The sequence below is a fragment of the Anoplophora glabripennis genome, unplaced genomic scaffold (genome assembly GCF_000390285.2).
Source record: "Anoplophora glabripennis isolate ALB-LARVAE unplaced genomic scaffold, Agla_2.0 scaffold242, whole genome shotgun sequence".
In the NCBI taxonomy this organism is placed as follows: Eukaryota; Metazoa; Arthropoda; class Insecta; order Coleoptera; family Cerambycidae; genus Anoplophora; species Anoplophora glabripennis.
Window position 1 is genome coordinate 203860 of NW_019417087.1, and position 22305 is coordinate 226164.

The window sequence follows — 22305 nt, forward strand, 5'->3', positions numbered from 1 at the left end:
CAAGTATCTTTAGGAATCTCATTAATTCACAGCTGATAGTTTGTTATTAGTATATTGGTAGTTTAACTTTAAAAATTTTTGTTCTCACTTAGTTGGTAATCCTTAGAATTGTAGAATGTCAATTTTCAATTTCATTTAACATTTAACCTCACTTTATTTCACTCCACGTGTTCGACATTGTTAGTCAATTTCTGTTTCTTTCTCTTGTTATATACCAGTAATTTTATACACACTTTAACATACAAATTTCTTTGGCTTTTCTTTAAATCACCGAAGTGTGTGCTCAAGATACAGTCGTTATTATTTAATAATTTCTTGTAACTGCTCAAGTGTATTAATTTATTCACTATATACCAGCCGTTTAACAGCACTCCTCAAAAAGAAATCCAGTGGGTTGAGCTCAGGTGTTTTCAGTTCGTTTTTAAGTTTTACCCGAAAATCAGGCGTTTTTCGAAAAACATAAGAGAGTAGTAATTTGTAGAAAATGAAAGACGAATACCGTAAAGCAGTGGCGTACTATTTTATATAGAAAAATATGCCACCAATACCCTGTATCTCCCCCACTGAAGCATCTAAATTTTTGGACAATGTTTACATATACACGTGTGCCCAGTTGCAAATTATTTTAAAAAAAGTAAAAATATTTTTTGAAGTCTAACACCCTGTATCTTTTTAACAAAGCGTCCTAGATAAAAACTTCCCTTAATTCACCAAAGAATACGAAGTTTAATTTTTGGTCAACATTTGTGAATCACCCTGTATATCATTTCAATAAAAAAAGAGTAATATATTTGCTGACGTATTCCTAACAATAACCACAACGTTCCAAATCTGCATTAAGAAAGATTAAAGAAATTCAGAAAAACGCATCTCACTTTACCAATCAGGCGACGTTTCTAAACTATATCTATTGCCATCATCAGAACACTAATTACACTTCTCATATTGTAAGAGTCAAGCGACTTAACATCATCCTACTGAAACTTTTCCTGTTGCTTCAAGCGTACCAACTAAAAGAAGATACAAAAGTGGCTCCGCAAAGAATTATGCGCCTCGACCATTTTCCCAGCGCACCTCCCCCTGAGGTCGTCTCCGTACTTTTACCTTTCTACGCGTTAACTCCACCAAAAAAGAAGCGCCACGGGCGCGTGACAGCGCCGGGGCAGAGGGGGGGATTCTCCCATTTCTACAACAATAGCAGACGCTCCAAAACCAGGATTTTCCACCTCCCGATGGGGTGTCCTTTTTAAATTAGGTATAAATTGTAAACCAGGTGAACATCGTCCAGTAGTTTTTACTCAGTGGTGTGGCGAATTACCCGAATTGGAGATGAAAATTTTTGCGGTAGGTATCTTGATGGGAAGTGCGCAGTGTGGGCGGTTTTCATTTTTTAGTGCTTGTGACGCAGTGAAACGGACTATTACTACGTTACTATTTTTCATGTCTCTGAGGTTTGACAATAAAAAAAATTTGGATGATTTAAAAAAAAAGAAACGTGTAATAGTGAAATTTTTTATGGATATTTATATTTTCATAATTTTTGAAAGACATTAACTTTTTGGTTTGATGCAATTTTCATATAATTAAACCAGTTTGCTACTTTTTGATCAAAAGCAATTTAACAAATTGTTGTTAGAAATGATACGTACTATATGGTTCGAATTTAATAATAATTAAATATATAAAACACATTATTTTTAAACATTGATAAATCTGTAGGATATATTTTCGAAAAAATGTTATTAGTATTCTTTTTTGAACGAAGTCTTTTCAAGACATCTAAATATATTTTGACAATCGGTATTTTATTAAAAATATAGAATTTGTATAAAATGTAGTAAGTAAAATCAAACACAACCATCTGTAAATTAACTTTTCATTCTAAAATAATGACAACTAGAAATGCTCTCAACTAATTTAGTTCGAATTAGTTTAATTAACCATATTAATTAGTCATCCTCGGGCTTGTGCTCAGCAAAACGTGTAAACTTCGTTGATATTACAACTAAATGTTAATTAGATACTATTAATTTAGTTAATAGTTCATGTCACGAACCATATGAAAGAGAAAAGAATGTAACCCAGTGGCATAAAATTAATTTCACTGTCAATTTAATCGAGCAGTTATGAATATGTATAAAGATTAAAGCCAAGATTAATAGGGGAATGACCGATATACTAATTTAATTATACGCGACAGGCTATTGAAACGGAGTCGTAGATTAATATAGCGACATAAAAAATATGATATGTATATCAAAAAAGAAGTATCACAGCTTTAACATGAAATTTGAAGGAAAGTAATAATTTTGTGTATGTACAGAGTGATCAGCTTTCTTTGAGACGTAGAACAAAACTCAAGTTGATAGTTATGATTATATGAACATGAATAAAAATGTTTATGTTCGGATAGGAAAGTGTATCTTTTAAATAAAAAATGTATTATTTATAAATATATTTATATCCAAATGTGACATTTCTAACATATCAATACGTAAGACAAAAAAGTAGCGTACCTACTTATATCATAGGACTAAAATATATCTTTCAATTCATGGGGATTAAAATATTGCACCCTATCTCCATGGTATATAATTAGCAGGAATTGTTTTTTTTTAGTAGAAAAATTTACAATTTCTTTTAGTGACTTTCGAAAGGATGTACAACTTCGTGAATAATGATCATCCCGAGAAAAAAGTATCTTGAAGATTGAAGATTCTAGTTTTGGAATTTTTGAGATGAACAATTTTTTTGAAAAGAAATAATGCAAAGCAAAAATTTTACAATTTTCTTTTAAGTGAGCTCAGAATTTTTTTTTCTGGTTTAATTAATGCCAGTCATTTAGACTGATTCATCAGTAGAGTTCGGGACTTGGTCGGATGATCATAGCCGTCGCGTCGGCCTTTCGCTACAGCTTATCGTTCGAAACCGATAATAACGGCAGTTATTGGCTTCGCGTTTGCTTCGTGTATACGTGTTTCGTGTTTTATTATTCTAATAATGTGAACCGCGCAAATTTATTTATTTTTATTTATACTTAGCTGTTTATTTATTTGTTTACGATGAACACGCCTATGACTAGCCGACGAAATCCCCGAAGTCACATTTTCTTTGATCATCGATATTTCATGAACTAATGGTCGTACAGCGAACGGAAGGTAGGTTTTAGAGACCTAAATCAATCCTCTTCAAAGGCCTTTTGGTATGTTTGAGAATTTTTTTTATACTCAGCGTTTATTTGAAAAAGTGCAAAAAATTACTTTTTTGCTGTTTTGGAAAATCAACGACTACTTTGAAAATATAGCAAAAAGTAGCAATGTTTGTGTGTAAATTATGAAACGAACCGTATTCCTTTGCTGAGCAAGTTTATTGCTCCTTAAACATCAACTAATGATTAAGATGAGACAAATTTATTTTCGTTATTTTTCTCACAATTTCGTATTATATACTTATCAAATATCGAAAGAAAAAAAATTAAAAATTTTGAAAAAAAAAACAATTGTGCCAAATTTTTTTGAAAACTTTCGGTCCTTTTTTTACAACTTTACACTGACTATTTCAAANGAATTGTTTTTTTTTAGTAGAAAAATTTACAATTTCTTTTAGTGACTTTCGAAAGGATGTACAACTTCGTGAATAATGATCATCCCGAGAAAAAAAAGTATCTTGAAGCTTGAAGATTCTAGTTTTGGAAGGCAAAAATTTTACAATTTTCTTTTAAGTGAGCTCAGAAATTTTTTTTCTGGTTTAATTAATGACAGAGTCATTTAGACTGATTCATCAGTAGAGTTCGGGACTTGGTCGGATGATCATAGTCGTCGCGTCGGCCTTTCACTACAACGCATCGTACGAAACCGGTAATAACGGCAGTTATTGGTTTCGCGTTTGCTTCGTGTATACGTGTTTTATTATTCTAATAATGTGGACCACGCAAAATTATTTATTTTTATTTATACTTAGCTGTTTATTTATTTGTTTACGATGAACACGCCTATGACTAGCCGACGAAAACCCCGAAGTCACATTTTTTTTTATCATCGATATTTCATGAACGGAAGGTAGGTTTTAGAGACCTAAATCAATTCTCTTCAAAGGCCTTTTGGTATGTTTGAGATTTTTTTTTATACAGCATTTATTTGAAAAAGTGCAAAAAATTACTTTTTTGCTGTTTTGGAAAATCAACGATTACTTTGAAAATATAGCAAAAAGTAGCAATGTTTGTGTGTAAATTATGAAACGAACCGTATTCCTTTCCTGAGCAAGTTTATTGCTCCTTAAACATCAACTAATGATTAAGATGAGACAAATTTATTTTCGTTATTTTTCTCACAATTTCGTATTATATACTTATCAAATATCGAAAGAAAAAAAATTAAAAATTTTGAAAAAAAAAACAATTTGCCAAATTTTTTAAAAATTTCGGTTCTTTTTTTACAACTTTACACTGACTATTTCAAATGTCGAAAAAAAAGTTTTTTTTTAAATTAAAAAAAAAAACAAAAAAAAGTAAAAGACAAACATTGGTATAGTTGTTACGATCTCAATTGGAACCACATAAAAACATTTAACTCATAAATTCTACGGAATCCATAGACCTCCAGAAAAATTTAGCCCTGTCTCGTCTAGATATACTATATTCCGAGCTATATTACCATACGATTGTCAAGTTTTTTATGTTTAAAATCGCATTGTAATGTCGTAAAATATTTAAAGATTTATAATTATAATCGGGATAATCGCTTAATTTATCTAGAATCATGTTTAAAGTAGGAACTTTATTTTCTTTATACATATTATAAATTGTGAGCCGCATTACATCTGGTAAAATCGTTAATTTTCTTTAATTTTGTATTTTTCCGTTTCCTCTTTGTACCGTGATCAATCCTTCTTTAGTTACGCGATAAATTCTCGTTTTTGATATCTTAGTTAATTCGTTAATACGTTTCCGAACTTTTTTTTATCACATTGTTCACTATTTTTAATTTTCAAACCTTCATATATATTTAATATAATACGTTGACTTTTTACGTGTAAATCTTTGTTTTTAAACTCTGAGTTTTTTTCGATACTTTCGACACAAAAATCTGTTCCACTATTTGAGGATTTTCCTGAATTATTTCGTTATCCTCCACTTCGAAGAGTCTCCAGAAAGCCACGCTAAATTACTAGATAATTACATATAACATTTATTTTAATAACTATTACCCTTTACTGTGACGATATGAACAAATAATAATATTAACTAATAAATAATAATACCAACAACATACCCCGCCAAGCAATGCTCTGCACTACACTGGCAAAGCGGCAAAGCTAAGTGAACCCGTGTACCATACAAAAAAAAATATTTATGACCTAGTGGGCCAATACAGGTTTGCTTTGATGATCAGCACACCGCCGTCAATTCTATATCAGGCGAACTAGTTTACCAATACCGGACTCGCCGAATTGCTATTCGAGTATAAATTACGAGACACATCATGGTCAAAGCATAGGAAGAAATTTCAGGAGAAGTGCATACGATCCTGTGCTTTAAGATTTACAGGTTCCAATTGACATCGTAATAACTATACCTACTTTTCGCAATATTTCCAAAACAGCAGAAAAAGCCTTGCATTATTTATTTTGACTGAGCCGAGAGTGATGCTCAAAAAAATTGTTCATCTCAAAATTTCAGAACTAGAATCTTCAAACTTCTTTTTCTTCTCGACACGACCATTATTACAGCCCTTCAAAAGTCACATTTTGGAAGTTTTTTTGCTTTTTACATTTTGTAGGAGCATGAAAAATTCAAAAATTAAAAAAGAAATAAGAGAAGACATACAAAACCAAAACAGAACGCATCACAGAGGACAAAAATTACCCCTGGGTACCTTAATTACTATTTGCTGTTTCGGGTAAAAAATGACGTTATATATAAAAGTTTCTTCATGTTTTCAATTAGACTTTCAATTAGAATTCAATGCAACTAGAGAGCAAACACCGGGTAAACAATCGAAAATACCGCTTAATTACCAGCCTACTAAGCGCTCCGCATCGAAACAATAGACGATTCACCGCGTAATTACCCTTCGTTTATGGATAACGAGCAACCGCAGTAGCGGCTAATAAAAATATAATAGCCCGGTCTTTCTTTCCGTTGAGTGTTGATCGTGCCTATTTGTTCATCGAGCATTATACCTACTCGTAGTTAGTATTCGACAGGATCCCCTCATTATTTCTCAATAAATTTGCAAGGCGAGAACTAGTTCAAAGTCTGTGTAGAATACTGCAGTCGTCGATATACTTAACGTAATGTTCGGAATATAAAATATGGTTGCACATTGGTGGTTACGAAAAAGACTGTTATAATATTAGCGAATTTATTATTATTATTATTTTCACATTATAACTTTCTATTGATGTAACGATACATTGTAAGCTTATGTCGTGTTCTGGTATGTAGTTGGTACAGAAATACGAATGTAACGAATTTTAAATAATAGCAATTGCCTACGTGCATACGTTTCCTTATTTAATGTCTACAGAAATTAAAACAATTAACATCAGGGTGTGCTGGAAAGTGGGATTTTAATTGTTATAATATGTTTTACAAAAAATCACTCAATAAAAGCTTCATAATAACAGAGGCATTATTGTCTGAAGTTATTTATCTGGCAGTTTTGTTTTTCTTGTTTTTTACTTATATTTGCATGAAAATAGTTTTGTCTAACTAGAAATCTTACACTGAAAAAAAAAAACAGCCAAATGGAAAATAAAACAAAGTATATATCCTCGTCCTATTGTAATTTGCTTTTTTCATGTTAGTTAAAGTTTTGAAATTTCTAAAGAATTTCTGAAAGAAATCAGATACAAAAAACTAATAAATATTTTTAAAGTACCTTATTTGAAAAAAGGCGTAAATGAATTATTATAAAGAGATTTACCTTTTATTTAGACGCCACAAGTGTAACATCAACGTAGTAGCAACATTTTATGATCCGGTTCGAAGGACCAAAAAATGTTTCTCCCACGTTTACATACTTGTGTGGTTGCTTAATAAAAGCCAATTATTTTTATATTCATTTATCTGAGATGCAACTACATTTAAAATCACTCAGTGGACACAGAATATATAGTGATTCAGAAGTTATCCAAAAAAAAAATTTTAGATGTATAAGGGACTCTTACAAATACAATTTTGTAAAGAAAAATTCAAAAAGGTCAGTTCGAAAATGATTTAAAAATACACTTCTACACGGCACTGGAAACTGGTCAACTGTAAAGCCTGACCTTGCTCAATGCGACCGACATGGCGGCAGTGTGATAAAAACGGACAAAAACTTCGCAAGGAAAGAAATAAATACAATTTTATAGCACCTATTTTATATCAGCAAACTCAACTGCATTTGCCGCTATTGTTATTATTAATGAATAAAATTAATTTGTGGTTTTAAATAATAAAATAATTTGACATACCTGATGTTACAACATCTGTTCAAAATCTTGTCCACCAACGTGTGACATTTGGGTCCGTATTACTCAGCTTCTACGAACTAACACAAATGTTGTCTTGTTCACCATAACACAAATGCTTCACCATAATACAATAAATTAAAACAATATCCATTAACTCCGAGTTGCTATGCACGCAAGCAATTTTTGACACTATCTACTAAAATACTTTTGTAAGCACTATCGCAACGACGATTGTAAAATCGGATTTCAGTATTCTAAGTCGCTGAGGCCACGCGGCTTTCCACGCGTATTGCGAATGACGATACAGACTACAGTTGTCCAGCTATGTAATAGTTCAAAGTACTACAACTTAAAAAAAATTTTTCTCGGAAACTATAAGTATTTTACAAAAATTTTTTTTTACGACATTGACTCCATTTCTCATGCCGCATCTATTCCCAACTTTTTTTAGATAAGTTGTGAATCACCCTGTATAACTCTTATCATATATCCCTAATTCCAGTAGTTGCTAAATATCTGCTCTACCGAGATCTTAACTACAACTACTTTACGCCAGAACGCATTATTCTAACTATATGCAGCGACCCATGTCAGATACTTTAAATATATTCATTTGTTTTCTGCATCCGCTTTTTTTAATAGGAAAGAGACGCAGTAACAGATATTAATTTAAATTGAAAATATCTCTTTTTTATTAACGTCTAGCGTTCTTCCTACGTAAAATGGTGATATTAATGCACCATCAATTTAAATACTTAAATTAAGTAAGTATATACACTATCCCATAATATATTACCATCAACTTGTGTTAAAAAACAAATTTTGTATGTATTTTTATTTATGTAGATTTTATATACATTGAAAACAAAATTGGAAAAAATTTAAAGGTTACTATGTGACATACTTATACAACAATGTTCAATAAATGAACAGCAATTTTAATAATAGTCCAGTCACTGAAGGCAAAAATAAGGTAAAATCTCCCAATTTTTTCGAATAGCATTGATTTTCCTGAAAATTTGCATACAAGCTCATCTGACCCCCCACATCAAAAGTTATATTGTCTAGATGTGTGCTTTTTTCTATTTGGGGGTGAAAACTACCCTTGTACGAAAAAAATGCAAAAATCGCAGATTTACGTATTTTAAAGATTCAATTCATGTTCAAATATGTTGGATAAAGTTCCCTTCATATTTTTTAATATAATTTATGAAATTTAATTACTTTTCAACCATTAAAAATCCTTAAAAACTACCCTTCCATGGCCAAAAAAAATAGAAAAAAAAGTTTTTCAACAGTTTAAGATATTCTTTTGGTGCATTTACAATGTATTGCATTTCTTTTGTTATTCATTAGAAAGCTTACGACTCATTACAAAATTGCAACCCTTAAAAACCATCCCTTATAATAAAATAAACAAAAAAATATTATTGAAAGCTTGAGATGTTTTAATGGTATGCATATGTTTAATTATAAACTTTTTATTGGTTTTCAAATGATCTATAATATATTGCAACTTTTCAGCCACCCAAAAAACCCTTATGGAAGACCTACCCCTCATAAAAAACCTTACCCCTTATAGAAAAATTACCTAAAAATTATATGTTAGTATGATGATATAATTAATTTTTTAAAATTTTATTGAATTTATTCTTAATATTTTTTTATTAAATTAATATCTAATAAAAAAAATTATATACATTATAAATGGACACGTGCGCGTATGTATATTATTAAAATACTTGCTCAAATAAGTTCACAAGTGCTCCAAAATACACAAAAATGATTGTAATTTACCCGCTCCGAAAATTTTGCCGAAAAAATGCGATTCATTTTTTGCCATAACTTTTGTAATTTTAAAGTTATAAATTTACCGAAAAAATCATTTTGTACGGAATTTAAAGCACTTTAAGTTCTGTGATTTGCAGTTTTTTTGAGCCCTTCGTTTTTTAGATTTGTAAGCTAAAAGGGTTCAGGAAAGGCAGTCTTGGAGCTTAGTTTTGAGCTTCTAATGATCATAACTCAGTCAAATTATGTCCTACAAAAATTTAAATAAAGCAAATTGTTCAGAAAGAAAAAAACCTACAATTTCTTATTCTATAAATTTTTTTATAACTTTGTTAGTTTTTCAAATATTTTGAAAAGAAGCGATTTTATAAAAAATTGAAAAATTTTATTCAAAAGTAGGTAAATGAAATATTTTTTTTTAAATTTACGCTTCTATAATCGCGCAAATTCCCAGAAATTACTGATAATACAAAAATAAAGTAAATTGCAGAAGGAATACGTTTATTTTTTTTTCAAGTCATTAATTTTAATACCGATTTTTTTTCTCAAAAATCAAGATAATCATTTTATTTTGATTGTAACTTCATTAGTTTTCATGCTAACAACTTTTACCACAACTCAATTTAAAGGTCATTTCAAGAACTTATATAAGTTTTCCTCGAAAAACCTTTAATTTTTCCGCTACAGGACGATGAACGTTTCGATTATAGCTATCTTCGAAACTGACTTCAACTTCTGGGAGTTATAACCCGGGTTCCATACTACCTACAAAAATAAAAAAGCAATCTCTTTGCTATTTAATTACCTTCATTTTTGCTTATGATCATTTTTTGATAAAACTTGTAGTTTTTGAGATACTCTCGAAAAAAGGCATGCATTTTTGGGCTAAAAACGAACATGTTTAGGCGCAAATAACTCAAAAAGTATTGACTGTACAAAAAATTCTTATAGAACATTTTTTAATTAGAATTCGTCCCTCTATCGAATCGTGAGGTTATTTTTAATAAAAAAAATCCCACCCTCCAGAAGGGGTGGCATCCATCCATAGGGTAAAAGCACACATCGGCACTATATAACTTTTGTTTCTTGCGCTATTCCTTAGCTACAGTTCAAATTTCAGGTCAACCCATTCCATCCGAAAAAATTGGTAGCTATAATGCCTTAATAAACCATAAACCCTTATCAAATTCAGAATTACTATCACTTTTTGGCGCTTATAGAACTGTTTATTATAGTTTCACATTCATAAAAAATGTTTATGAACAAAATCACTTTTTCATGTGTCAATATATTTCTAAACAAATTAGGACTTTACAACTGATACTAAGCTGTTACTTCTTATGTTACTGTAATATATCGGAGTTGTCATAAAAAAAATATTGGTGTAGCATTATTTTCTTGATAACTTATTTTGTGTAGACATAATTTATTAAAATGCATAAAATGGAACAAAATATTAAGTGATTCAAACTTTATATTTTTAATTATATCAATCACTTCAATCACGCGAATTCTGGTTTTTAACGAAAGTCACTGATCAACTACTTTTTTATACAGTAAGCGGAATGCAAATTAATTTAACAGATTTCACGACGGAATAAATTTAAAAAAATTGCAGGAAAAAGTGCACTCAACTTTAATGTTTGTATAAGAGATATCGACTCTGGGTCAGACGACCAACCCGACATATGAAATATAAAGACAATCGGAAACCGACTTTATAGTTAATATACAGGGTGATTCACAAATGGTGACCAAAACTGAAACCTCACATTGTTTGGTGAATTTTAAGGGGAGTCTTTCCTATAAAGTTTTTATCTAGGACTCATCGTTAAAAAGATACCTATAGGGTGTAAAACTTTAAAAAATATTTTTATTTTTTTTAAATGAAAACAAGTAAGTGAAATAATTTGAAATTGGGCACTTGTATTTATGTAAACATTGTCCAAAATCTGAGGGCTTTTCCTAAAATTTACATGCTCCAGTGACGGTATCGGTGGCATATTTTTCTAAATAAAATAGTACGCCACTGCTTTACGGTAACAACCATGATATTTTCGGATTCGTCTTTCAATTTTCTACAAATCATTACTCTCTTATGTTTTTCGAAAAAAGCCTGATTTTCGAGTAAAACCATTTGTGAATCACCATGTATAACAATTTTTTCCCTAAATATTTACGAGAATAAAATATTACAAAATAATAATAATAATTTTAATGATAACTTTGTCACTTTGTAATGAAACTTGGCGTAGGAGAGTTATTGACAGCAAAACATCAATATAAGTTTACTTTTTAATTAAAACATAGTGTTTGCGAAAAACATGTCGGTTTTTTGCAGTTTTGTTTTGTTATTCGAATTTTTCAGCAATGCTGTTTTTCGACAAGTCACTTCAGTTACTTAAAAATATACATAGTGTCTGAAAAAAAAAAGTATTTTAATTTTATACTGCTGTCTTAAAAAAACAAAAGACTGTGAAGGAACTCTATAATCACTATTTTATTAAAGTCTATTAAAATACTGGGCAAAGGCAATTTATATAAAAAAGTAATAAACTCGAGAATCGTTAGTTTTTAAAATAAAGTACAATCTTTTTTTCTGGGAAACACTACTAGAAATTAAAAATAATGATCGTAAAATTTCTGAGGTTCTAGAAATATGACTCATCGCCTCTCCGCCATTTGTCAAAATTAATGGAAAATTAATATTTGTTAAGAAAAAAAACGTGAAAGTAATATAGTTCATACTACAAAAATTTTAAAATTATTAAGAAATTTCAAAATCAAATTCTAATTTTCTATACCCTGTAACTCATAATTAAACCTGCAATATTTGTTTTTAGATAAGGCTCGCCCTATCGTCATATTTTAATCGCTAGTATTTGTAGATCAAAGAATTGCCATTCCTAATGAATCGCCCTGTATATAAAATACTATTTTCTAAATCTGTATAAACATTTTACGTCGGATTTTGAATTTATTTCTGCACTTTTTACCTACTAATTCTTTTTTGTATAGTTTTGCATATTACATCTATTATTCAAAGAATTAAATCGTTAAATGAAGTGCTATTCGTTTGGAAAAACGATTTTGCATTGGCATTATTACCTACTATTGTCGTATAAATTTTATAGACGTCCAAAACATATCTCCAAAAGTGAGAGGATGACACAGTGAGCGGCGAATTCTTCCTTAAAACAACTTAACGGATGATGAATAATGAAGATGCTTTATCGTTTATATTTGCATAGAAACCGAAAACTATTAGTAAATTTATGGTTTTATTGGCCTTTATAAAAACTGTATCTGTATAATTTATAGACGATATTAAAGAGGATGCACGAAATATCAAAATATACAAGGTGTTGCGCGACACATGAAACAAGCCGTAGTGTTAAAATCGGAATATGTATTATTCTACAAAACTTAGGTTGAAATTACAATAATTAAAAACATTCATTAAAGCAAGTGTTTGACTTTGGTGATGCTTATGATGTAAATAATTAAAAACAAAAAAATACCGGTAGTGTTTTCGTGGCATGTGTTGATATTTACAGTACGGTGGTTTTTCGGGTTGTTCCTCTGAGACCTATGTATCTGATCGATGCCAGTTACAGATTTACCTTTCATTTCCTTATCCTTAGCTAGAAATCTCCGACCTGCCCTTGTTGTTCTCGAGCTAGACTCTGTGGGGGTAGATCCGTTAGGGGTTCTAATAGCAGATTCTCAGAATAGCAGATTCCCATCCACAGAACCTAGCCCGAGAACGACAAGGGCAGGTCAAAGAATCCTAGCTAAGAAAGTAAAAAGTTAAACTAAGGCCATAGCACAACAATAAGAAAAACTATCGTACTTTAAAACTTTACTGAATTGGTATACAAATCTACCAACTCCTAGAGGAGATATTGGGAGATACTGTAATTAACAACCTTAAAATTTTGATGCCACTTAGTATTTATTATACATAATAATTTCTAAGAAAATAAATACTTCTACTTTATTCGAAAAACGAAACATTTTGAAGTTATTTTTTAAATTTTAAATAAGTTTGTCAGACAATAACTTTATAATATCCTTAAAGAGATTAACTTCCCAAGAAAAAGATATGTATGGATATTTTTTGAAATACAATTTTAAATATAGCATAATAAACAAAAATTAAAAAAAATCATTGTCCTTAGCACAATTCTCAAAAGAAATAAAAATTTCTACGCCACTGAATCTTTTGTACTTTTGCACATTGTATTTAGAATTGTATTATCAACCAAAAAAAAATGCTGAATTTTTTTATTAAATACAGGGTGTTATTTAAGCACGCGGCCAAACTTCAAGGGATGATTCTTTGAGTGATTCTAAAAGTTTATATAAACATAGGTCCGGTAAAAAGAAGCTTTTTCAACATACAGAATGTCAAACTTTTTTAAAAAAATCGGTTTTTCGTAAATATCTTAATAATAATCGTTTAGCCGATTTTGTTGAAATTTAGTAGTGTTATTTATGGTAAAAAGGGGCTAATTTAGCCCTAACTATATTTGTTCGTATATTGTTGCCTTTTTAGATAAAGAAAAATAAAAATCACTTTATTACATGTCCCTGGGACAACATAATAAAAAATTAAAACTACCAAACTACCAAAAACTGGGGTGTACCTGTTATTTTTTCCATATCGATAGTATATACTAGACTTAAAAATTGTTATAAAATATATTTTGTTAAAATTTGACATTCTGTATCTGTATCTATATCTTGAAAACGAAGCATGACATGACTTATCACTACATAATTATAAAACAAAGTCCTCCGCCGCGTCTATTGTCTGTCTGTCTGTCTGTTCGCGATAAACTCAAAAAATACTGCACCGATTTTCATGCTGTTTTCACCAATGGATAGAGTGGTTCTCGGAGAAGGTTTTAGTATATAATTTGTTAAGTTTTTGTATACATTAACAATATTTATTGGTGGTGTCGGAAAAAATTAAGCCGTTTGGGAGCTTTCAACGAAAACGCTGCCTAAACCCTTTGAGATATAACAAAATAATGTATGGTGGAATTGCGTATCTTATAAGTCCGCGATGGCATATGTCTATCTCTTAAGGATAACATACTATATCCATTTTAATACTTTAAAAAATGGGCAATTATAAATCGGTAACTGGAAAGCTATTTACACAAATACGGTATTAATCATTATCATTTTAAATACGTTAGTTGGCTTGAGCATTTCATGAAGATTATTTTTTCCTTTTACATCATGCAGATTAAATGAATACCTTAGGAGAAATAGTAAAATCAAAATAATGCGCAACGAAATTAATTTCGTGTCGCCGTGATTCGACCGGGTCGCGCGGGCGCCCCGTGACCCCGCGCCTCGCGTCCGAGCCGGGGGGGTCCGAAAGTTTATGTAGTGTATCAATGTATGGTGGAATTGTGTATCTTATATATGCCTACAGAAAAGTCCGCGATGGCATNTTGAAATCAAAAAATGTTAAATAAAAGAGCAACTATTAACTTTCCAAAAAAATCTTATAATACTTTTTTGTTGAAAATTACTTGTATAATAACTCCCTGAAGTTTGGCCATCAGCATCCGTTACACCCTGTATATAGGGATATTTTTTCAAATACAATTTTAAATACAGCATAATTAACAAAAATTAAGATAAATCACTGCCCTAAGCACAATTGTCAAAAGAAATAAAAATGTCTACGCCACTGAATCTTTTGGACTTTTGCACATTGTATTTAGAATTATATTATCAACCAAAAAAAATGCTAAATTTCTTTATAAAATACAGGGTGTTATTTAAGCACGCAGCCAAACTTCAAGGGATGGTTCTTTGAGTGATTCTAAGATGAAACGTTGATATATAAACATAGGTCCGGTAAAAAGAAGCGTTTTCAACATACAGAATGTCAAACTTTTTTTTAAAAAATCGTTTTTTCGTAAATATCTTAATAATAATCGTTTATATATGGTAGAAAGGGGCTAATTTAGCCCTAACTAGATTAAATTTATTAAATCCAGTAGCGTCCCGGGGTGTACTTCACCCAGTATTTTTGACAAATAAAAATGTGCGTCACTTACTTTCTTAAAACTTTTATAATTTTTTTCGCATTAAGCAACTAAAAACACAACTTTTTGTTTCTTGATTTTTTTTTCGTATCTTGCCTTTTTGGAGAAAAAAGAAATAAAAATCACTTTATTGCATGTCCTTGGGACAACATAATAAAAAAATTAAAACTATCAGACTATCAAAAACTGGGGTGTACCTGTTATTTTTTCTGTATCAATAGTCTAGTGTAGACTTAAAAAAATGTTATAAAATAATTTTTTTAGAAAAAAAGTCGACACCCTGTATCTGTATCTTGAAACCTATGTTTATATAAACTTTTCGTCTTAGAATCACTGAAAGAATCAACCCTAGAAGTTTGGCCACGTACTTAAATAACACCCTGTGCAATTAGATAAACTACATGGAACGTAAAGAAAACTGCCATCACTATTGTTTTCATGGGACGAAATACTAAGTTTATGACACTTACAGATTTTTTTCCTTGGATGTTCTTATGAAAATTTATATCTAAAAAAATTTTTGTCCAGGGAAAAATTCGAAATAATTCTGATAGGGAAAATTTTAAGGACATAAGAATATGTGACTTTTTCTAAATTTCCACCGTCACTTATAATCCACCAAATTATAGAAGTAATCATAAGACCAAAAGTGTCATTTCTTTTACTCTTAATTCTAAAAAATTGTCAGTCTCCTCCACTAATTTCCTAGAAAGTTAGCTCAGACTTCTTATTATCCGGAACCCTATAATTTTATCTAGCGACTAACACCGATGTTCTGCGCAAAACATAACCTATATTTATTAATTACCAATTAGCTACACGTATCTTGATACGATCTTCATCACGAAAAAAGAAAAAGTAGACCATCGAACAAGAAATAGAAAGTAGCCCCCTGCACATCTCTATTATTTGCGGCTAAGGCGTACGTGAGCTACTAAATGTTAGGTTAGGTTGGATGGTGATGTTTATGGTTGCGTTGGTTGCGCAACGTCTTTGTTATCGCCCGTTTCCGCAACTGTAATTTCGCTTGAAATTACCATTTGCCCGTTAGGCGCTTAATTGCACGTATCCACGTAAGACAAATTGTTTTGCTGCAATCCTTCAGCGTTTCATAACCTTCATTGCCTGATGTTTATCAGTGTGTTGCACATACGGAGTGTTCCACGAGTCGTGGACCACGACAAAGCGCACAAACTCTAAAGGGACGTTTTTCACATAATGATGAGAACAAAAATTCGAACCTTCGAATGTTTAGAAAAAAAAACATTTTTTTTAATATTCCAAGAAGTGTCTATAATTTCTTTTATTTATCGGTCAAATCGGACTGATACTTCGAGTTTCATATACAGAGTGTCACCTAAAGATTGTTACATACTTCAAGAGTATAATGTAGAACCCAAATAGTGTCGATTTAACCAAACTTGCTTAAACGAAAGATGTCACAAAAAACAGGGTGTTGTAAAAATTTAAACATACAAAAAAGTAACAGAAGAATATTCACAAAGGGTTGTAGTAAAATGAACGCCCTGTATGATTTAACCTATACTCCACGGTCGAAATTATAGAGAGTGATTCATACATAATATTAAAACACTATTACCATAATGCGTATAAAATATAAAATGATTTTTATACGGTTCAATATTATTTATCTTTGTGCTGCTCGCTACGCACATCGATAGAATCTATAACCGTCTAGAGACCGAGTTACACTGAACGTCGATCTATATTCTATCTCTTGTCTTTTGCACTTGGTAGGGAATAGGGAAATGCTTTTTTAGTGGGTGTAAACGGTCTTGATTTAACACGTCCTGAAAAACGTCATATCATAAGCGTAGACGAGGGGTCTAATTCCATGGCTATAATAAATTTATAAATTAAAAAAACACAATTGGGACGTTTTAAAATGCTGTAATAATTAAAATGGATCAAAGTACCTGTTATAGCTACCGTAAAAAATATTAGATGTTATGTTTTATTATCTTTTTTCATTATTTTCTATATCTTGTTGCCTTTTACGCAGACACGCCAATGGATTTTCGTTCCCGGCACGCTTCATCCCCCTTACTAGTCCAAAAGCTAGCCATTAGTCACTCTCTATAATTTCGACCGCGGAGTATAATAGGAACATAATCACTGCAAACTTCATGAAGAGAAACTAAACAACAGCAAATTTTGCTCAAATCGGTTAACTGGGTTCTGAGCTAAGGAAAAAGCAAGAAATAAAAAAAGAAACTTTAACACACTGTAACTTTTTTTTGCGACATTTTTCGTTTAATCAAGTATGGTTAAATCGACACCATTTAAGTTTTAGATTATACCCTTGAAGTATGTAACATTTGTCTCTGAAATTTTGTGTACGGGAGTTATCAGATATGTTCTGTTTAATGAAAATAATGCTGTCAACTTAGCACTTCCGGTTATACCGGAAGTAGCTGTCAACTTCGTTATTTTAAATGGAACACCCTATACCCTATATTATTGCATTATCGACAAGGTAAATGAAGAATAAGTCAAAAAATATAACCATTTTCGAGATTATCGACATTTTATAAAAATTTGACAGATGTAAGCGTTTCGAAAATTTCTTATTACTTTCTTCATTCTGGACGCTTTCACTTGCTTCTCACAACACACAAAGAACATAAGATGCACTACCTGTTACTACCAAAATTATCTGGAGAAAATTATACTAAATGTCCCATTTTTTAAGATACATTTTGAAAACTTAAAACCGACAAAACTTTTTAAATTCAAACGGAAGACCCTATATTTTTTTACACCTTGTTATAGAAAATCAAATTGTTTTTTCACCGATATAGGCATTTTAGGGATTACAGTTTCAATTTTCTCAGATATTTGAGGTTTTCTTCCATTCTCAAGAATAATACATCAAAAAATCATCAAATATTTTAAATTTGAAAAAAAAACGGACATTGCTTATTCCCCAACCCAATAATTTAATAATTCCAAAATGTATATCTTTTTGAATTAATAACGTTTAGAAACATGATTTATAAATTTTAGCTTCGATACAGCGCAGTGTATAGAATATTGTTTATGATATAAAAATTTTTGATTTTGAATGTGCCGCAAAATTAATTTTACAAAGCTATTATCCCTGTAGGTATTGACCTTTGATTAAATTGGTCTAAATCGTAAAAAAAATATTTATTTCACGTACAAATTTAGCAAGGAAATCGAGTTTAATTCTACTAGAAATCATTTTTTTCGAAAAAGACTCGTCTATGAAAAGGACGGGAAAATATTTGTCCATAACCTCCCTGAGAAGCATTTTTATTACTTCCACAATATAATAATACTCAATTCCAAAATAAAATGTTTCATTGAGTGGTTTCAGATATAACTTAAAAAAAATATGATCAATAGCGCATCTAAAAAGGGTTGTATAAAGCTCCCTTAAGAAGAATTGCTCCGCTTATGCTCCTTATAATTTATGTTGTTTTAATTTAGAAATAATTAAACTGGTAAAATATTGCACACTAATTTCGTGCCATTTTTTATATTATAAAAAAGTACACTTCTGATATACAGGGTGTGCCATTTAACACTCCCGCTGCCAATATCTCCGAAATAAAGAAATTTATTTTAGTTCCGGAAACTAGGGTTCTTAGGTTCGTCGAATAGCTTCAAATTGCAGTTGTTAGTTAAAATCTTTCTGTAAAACTACAAAAAAATTCTACAATGGTAATTTTATTTTATCAATTTATGCAACTACGACAGCTTTATATCGTGAAATTTTGTTAAGAGTCTGTAATGTGGAACTAAAGAGAAGACTAACATGTGTATTAATGATGAAGGTCGTAATTTTGAACATTTATTATAGTCTTTGTTTTAATAACTTACCATCTACATTTCCGTTATTATTTTAAATACTTTCTGTTACTTTTTCTGTAGTTGATCATCATCATCATCATTTTATAATTTATTGTATGTTAGTTAGTATATGGTGATAATAAAGCCATTATAACAATAGTTTAAAAGAATATTTCGCCTCAGTGTGATTAAATAAAATAATAGATTTTTCTGTTACATCATACATTGCATATTAAAGTCGACATATCTCGAAAACAAATAATCATTGGGAACAACTTTATATTACAAAAATTACTCAAAATTTAACGATCTTTTAGATAGACTGCATTTCCACGTTCCAGGAATCAAAAATTTTGAACATATGCTGAAAGATTTCCAAATCACAAAACATTTGCTAATGCGGAGAGACGTTTTTTACCTGTAACATTAAATCGTGGATAATGTACGGCCGGAATTATTCAGCTGGAGGAACAAATTTGAGAAAGGGTCGAAGAAATTCGTCAAGTAAATAAAAGGTGTTTAGCGGCAGAGGTTGGCTTTCAAAAAATTCCTTTAATAGAGTATTAAAAGACGTGTTATTACAGGTTACAGGTATTACAGGGTACAGGTAGGTATTACAGGTTATTAAAGGTCTAACAGGTGGATAGGTAGAGGAAATAATGCCCTTTTAAAATGGCCACCTCGATCCCCGGACCTAAACCCATGTAATTATTTCATTTGGGGAGCGTTGAGGACCACAGTTTAAAATAACTTTTCAGTAAATACAGAAAACGAATATGGGAAAGAATACAACATGAAATTAATGTTATGAGAGGTAATGCACAATTATTGGATAATTTCTAATTTTCGAAGAACTAATGTTTGCGTTTAAGAACAAGAAAGTAACTTTGAGCATTTACTGTAATATTATTTTAATGTGATTACAAATATCAGTTTATTTAAAATGTTAATGTTGACTTTCTTACATTATTAGTTGATATTGTTTATTTAAAATATTAGTGTTGATTTTTATTTTATTGATTGATAATACTAATACCAAAAATGTGTAGTTATTTTTTTTAATGTGACGTTTTTTCATTATTATTCCCTGCTTTGAGGCTGCAGTTATAAATTATTTTTTATAAATCGGAATTTTTGCCTATATTTAATGTATAAAAAATGCGAATTTTACTCGAAATCCATAAACGATATCGAAATTTTGTAAGAGCAAAAAAATCTTCTAAAATAGTGCTTATTTTTAAAAATATAAATTCTGTCGTCATTGGCATACACACAAAAAAGTTACGGGATAGCCAGTGGCGCACAGGCACTAGAAATAGAACATCCTGTATATGTATTCTCTCCAAATTCTATATTTACCTTGCCCTTATATAAAAAAATAAGTGTACCAAATTTGAAGTTTCTAAGAAAAATAGTTTTCAAATTATTTGAAAAAAATAGGTTATCTATTCTATATTTAGAAGGCTATATCTCAGTAGGCGTGCACTTTTGTGTATAGGTAAGTTAGGCTAAATAGTATTATTTTCATCCAAGGAACCTGTGGTCAAGCATTGTCTATCCTTTTCAGGGACACCCTGTATACAGAAAGATTTCAACTAAAAATTTTAACTACAATTTGAAGTTTTTCGAGGAACCTAACAACCCCAGTTTCCGGAACTAAAATAAATTTCTTCCTTTCGAAGATATTGGCAGCGGGAGTGTTAAATGACACACCATGTATACATGATTATTTATTATTACAAGTATCTTCATTATTTTTACTTCTCTCGTAGGTTCTTTTTGCTGTGGTGGCGGTAGCCCTTGCGAGGCCTGAAGCAGGTTACAGCTACAGCGCTCCAAGCGGTCCTACCGGCGGCGGCAGCGGCGGCGGCGGTGGCTACCCCTCAGGTCCCTCCCCACAGTACGGGGCACCTGCCCAGCCCCCCACCATCCACAAGCACGTGTACGTTCATGTGCCGCCGCCAGAGACCGACCTACCCGCTCCAAGGAAGCCCATCGCGGTGGCCCCAGCACAGAAACACTACAAGATCATCTTCATTAAGGTAAGCGGTCTGATTTCCAATTTTATTTTAAGAAGCATTAAATATTTAAAATTTTCTACCAATAAAATACCCCAGCAAGACATACAGGAATACGGTTGTTTAACCCTAGACTTTTTTAGGCACCGACTCCACCAACCCCAACTGCCCCAATAATCCCAGTACAACCACAGAATGAAGAGAAAACCTTGGTTTACGTATTGGTGAAGAAACCTGAACCAGAACCAGAAATCACCATCCCCACACCAGCACCCACGCAGCCAAGCAAACCAGAAGTCTACTTCATCAGATACAAGACTCAGGTAAGAAATCGTAAACAGAAAATCTGGATCATTTTCCATCTCCCATTTCCTTATTCCTTTCCACAAAAAAAATGATTGGTCTTAAATTGAACTAACTCAATTATTTTCAGAAGGAAGAAGGTGGCGGTGGATATCCGGCCAGTGGCCAACCTGCCAGTTCTTACGGTGCCCCCTCGGCTCCGGCAGCGCCCTCTAGCGAGTACGGAGCCCCCGGACGTTCTGGTTATTAATTACTTTCCGTAAAGTAAATGTAAATTTGTAAATATTACCTCCAATGCCAGTCGAGTTATTCTTACTTGTGATTTTTAATATATCCATTAGCAAACGAGTTTTATTGGAAAAATCACGGTGGACAAATGTCATTCTTTATTCAACGAAGGGAATGAGAGACATTCTTGTACGGCAATTAAAATCTTTGTACTGTTACTGCACAGTGACGTTAGATGTTGTTGAATTTTGTATATATGATAGTCAAATGTAAATTAAGAAAAGCTTTATACAAATGTAGTAGCCCTAAGTTTAGTTTTTAGTTTTTTTTATATATATTTTTTACCTATCACTTACAATTGTACCTATTCGAATACTTTTTTATTTACATTTTTTTAAGAAAATATAAAAAATGCATAGAAAATGTTTGTAGTTTTCTTCTCAACAAATCCACGTTTGCCAATATCCACTAAATTCCATAATGAATAGTACTAGATATTTTTTAGATAGAATATATTAGATTTAATATTTTTCCAAAAACGCATCCTTTTCGAGATTAAAAAAATACTATTTTTTTATAATTTCCCAACTAATGGAAATTTG

At 31.1% G+C, this 22305-nt stretch overlaps 1 protein-coding gene across 1 annotated transcript; it reads left to right on the plus strand.

Moving 5' to 3' along the window:
* Positions 1-1305: 1305 nt before the first annotated feature.
* On the plus strand, positions 1306-22069 carry LOC108905983 (proline-rich extensin-like protein EPR1). The gene is made up of 4 exons (XM_018709094.1): positions 1306-1344; positions 20927-21196; positions 21316-21495; positions 21606-22069. The coding sequence occupies exons 1-4, from the start codon at positions 1330-1332 to the stop codon at positions 21723-21725; spliced, it is 585 nt and encodes a 194-aa protein (XP_018564610.1). The 5' UTR covers positions 1306-1329; the 3' UTR covers positions 21726-22069.
* Positions 22070-22305: the final 236 nt, after the last annotated feature.

Excerpts from the sequence above, each read along its gene's own strand:
- LOC108905983 (XM_018709094.1), top strand. Across the intron at positions 21,197-21,315 it reads ACAAGATCATCTTCATTAAG|GCACCGACTCCACCAACCCC; the intron begins GTAAGCGGTCTG and ends AGACTTTTTTAG. Across the intron at positions 21,496-21,605 it reads TCATCAGATACAAGACTCAG|AAGGAAGAAGGTGGCGGTGG; the intron begins GTAAGAAATCGT and ends AATTATTTTCAG.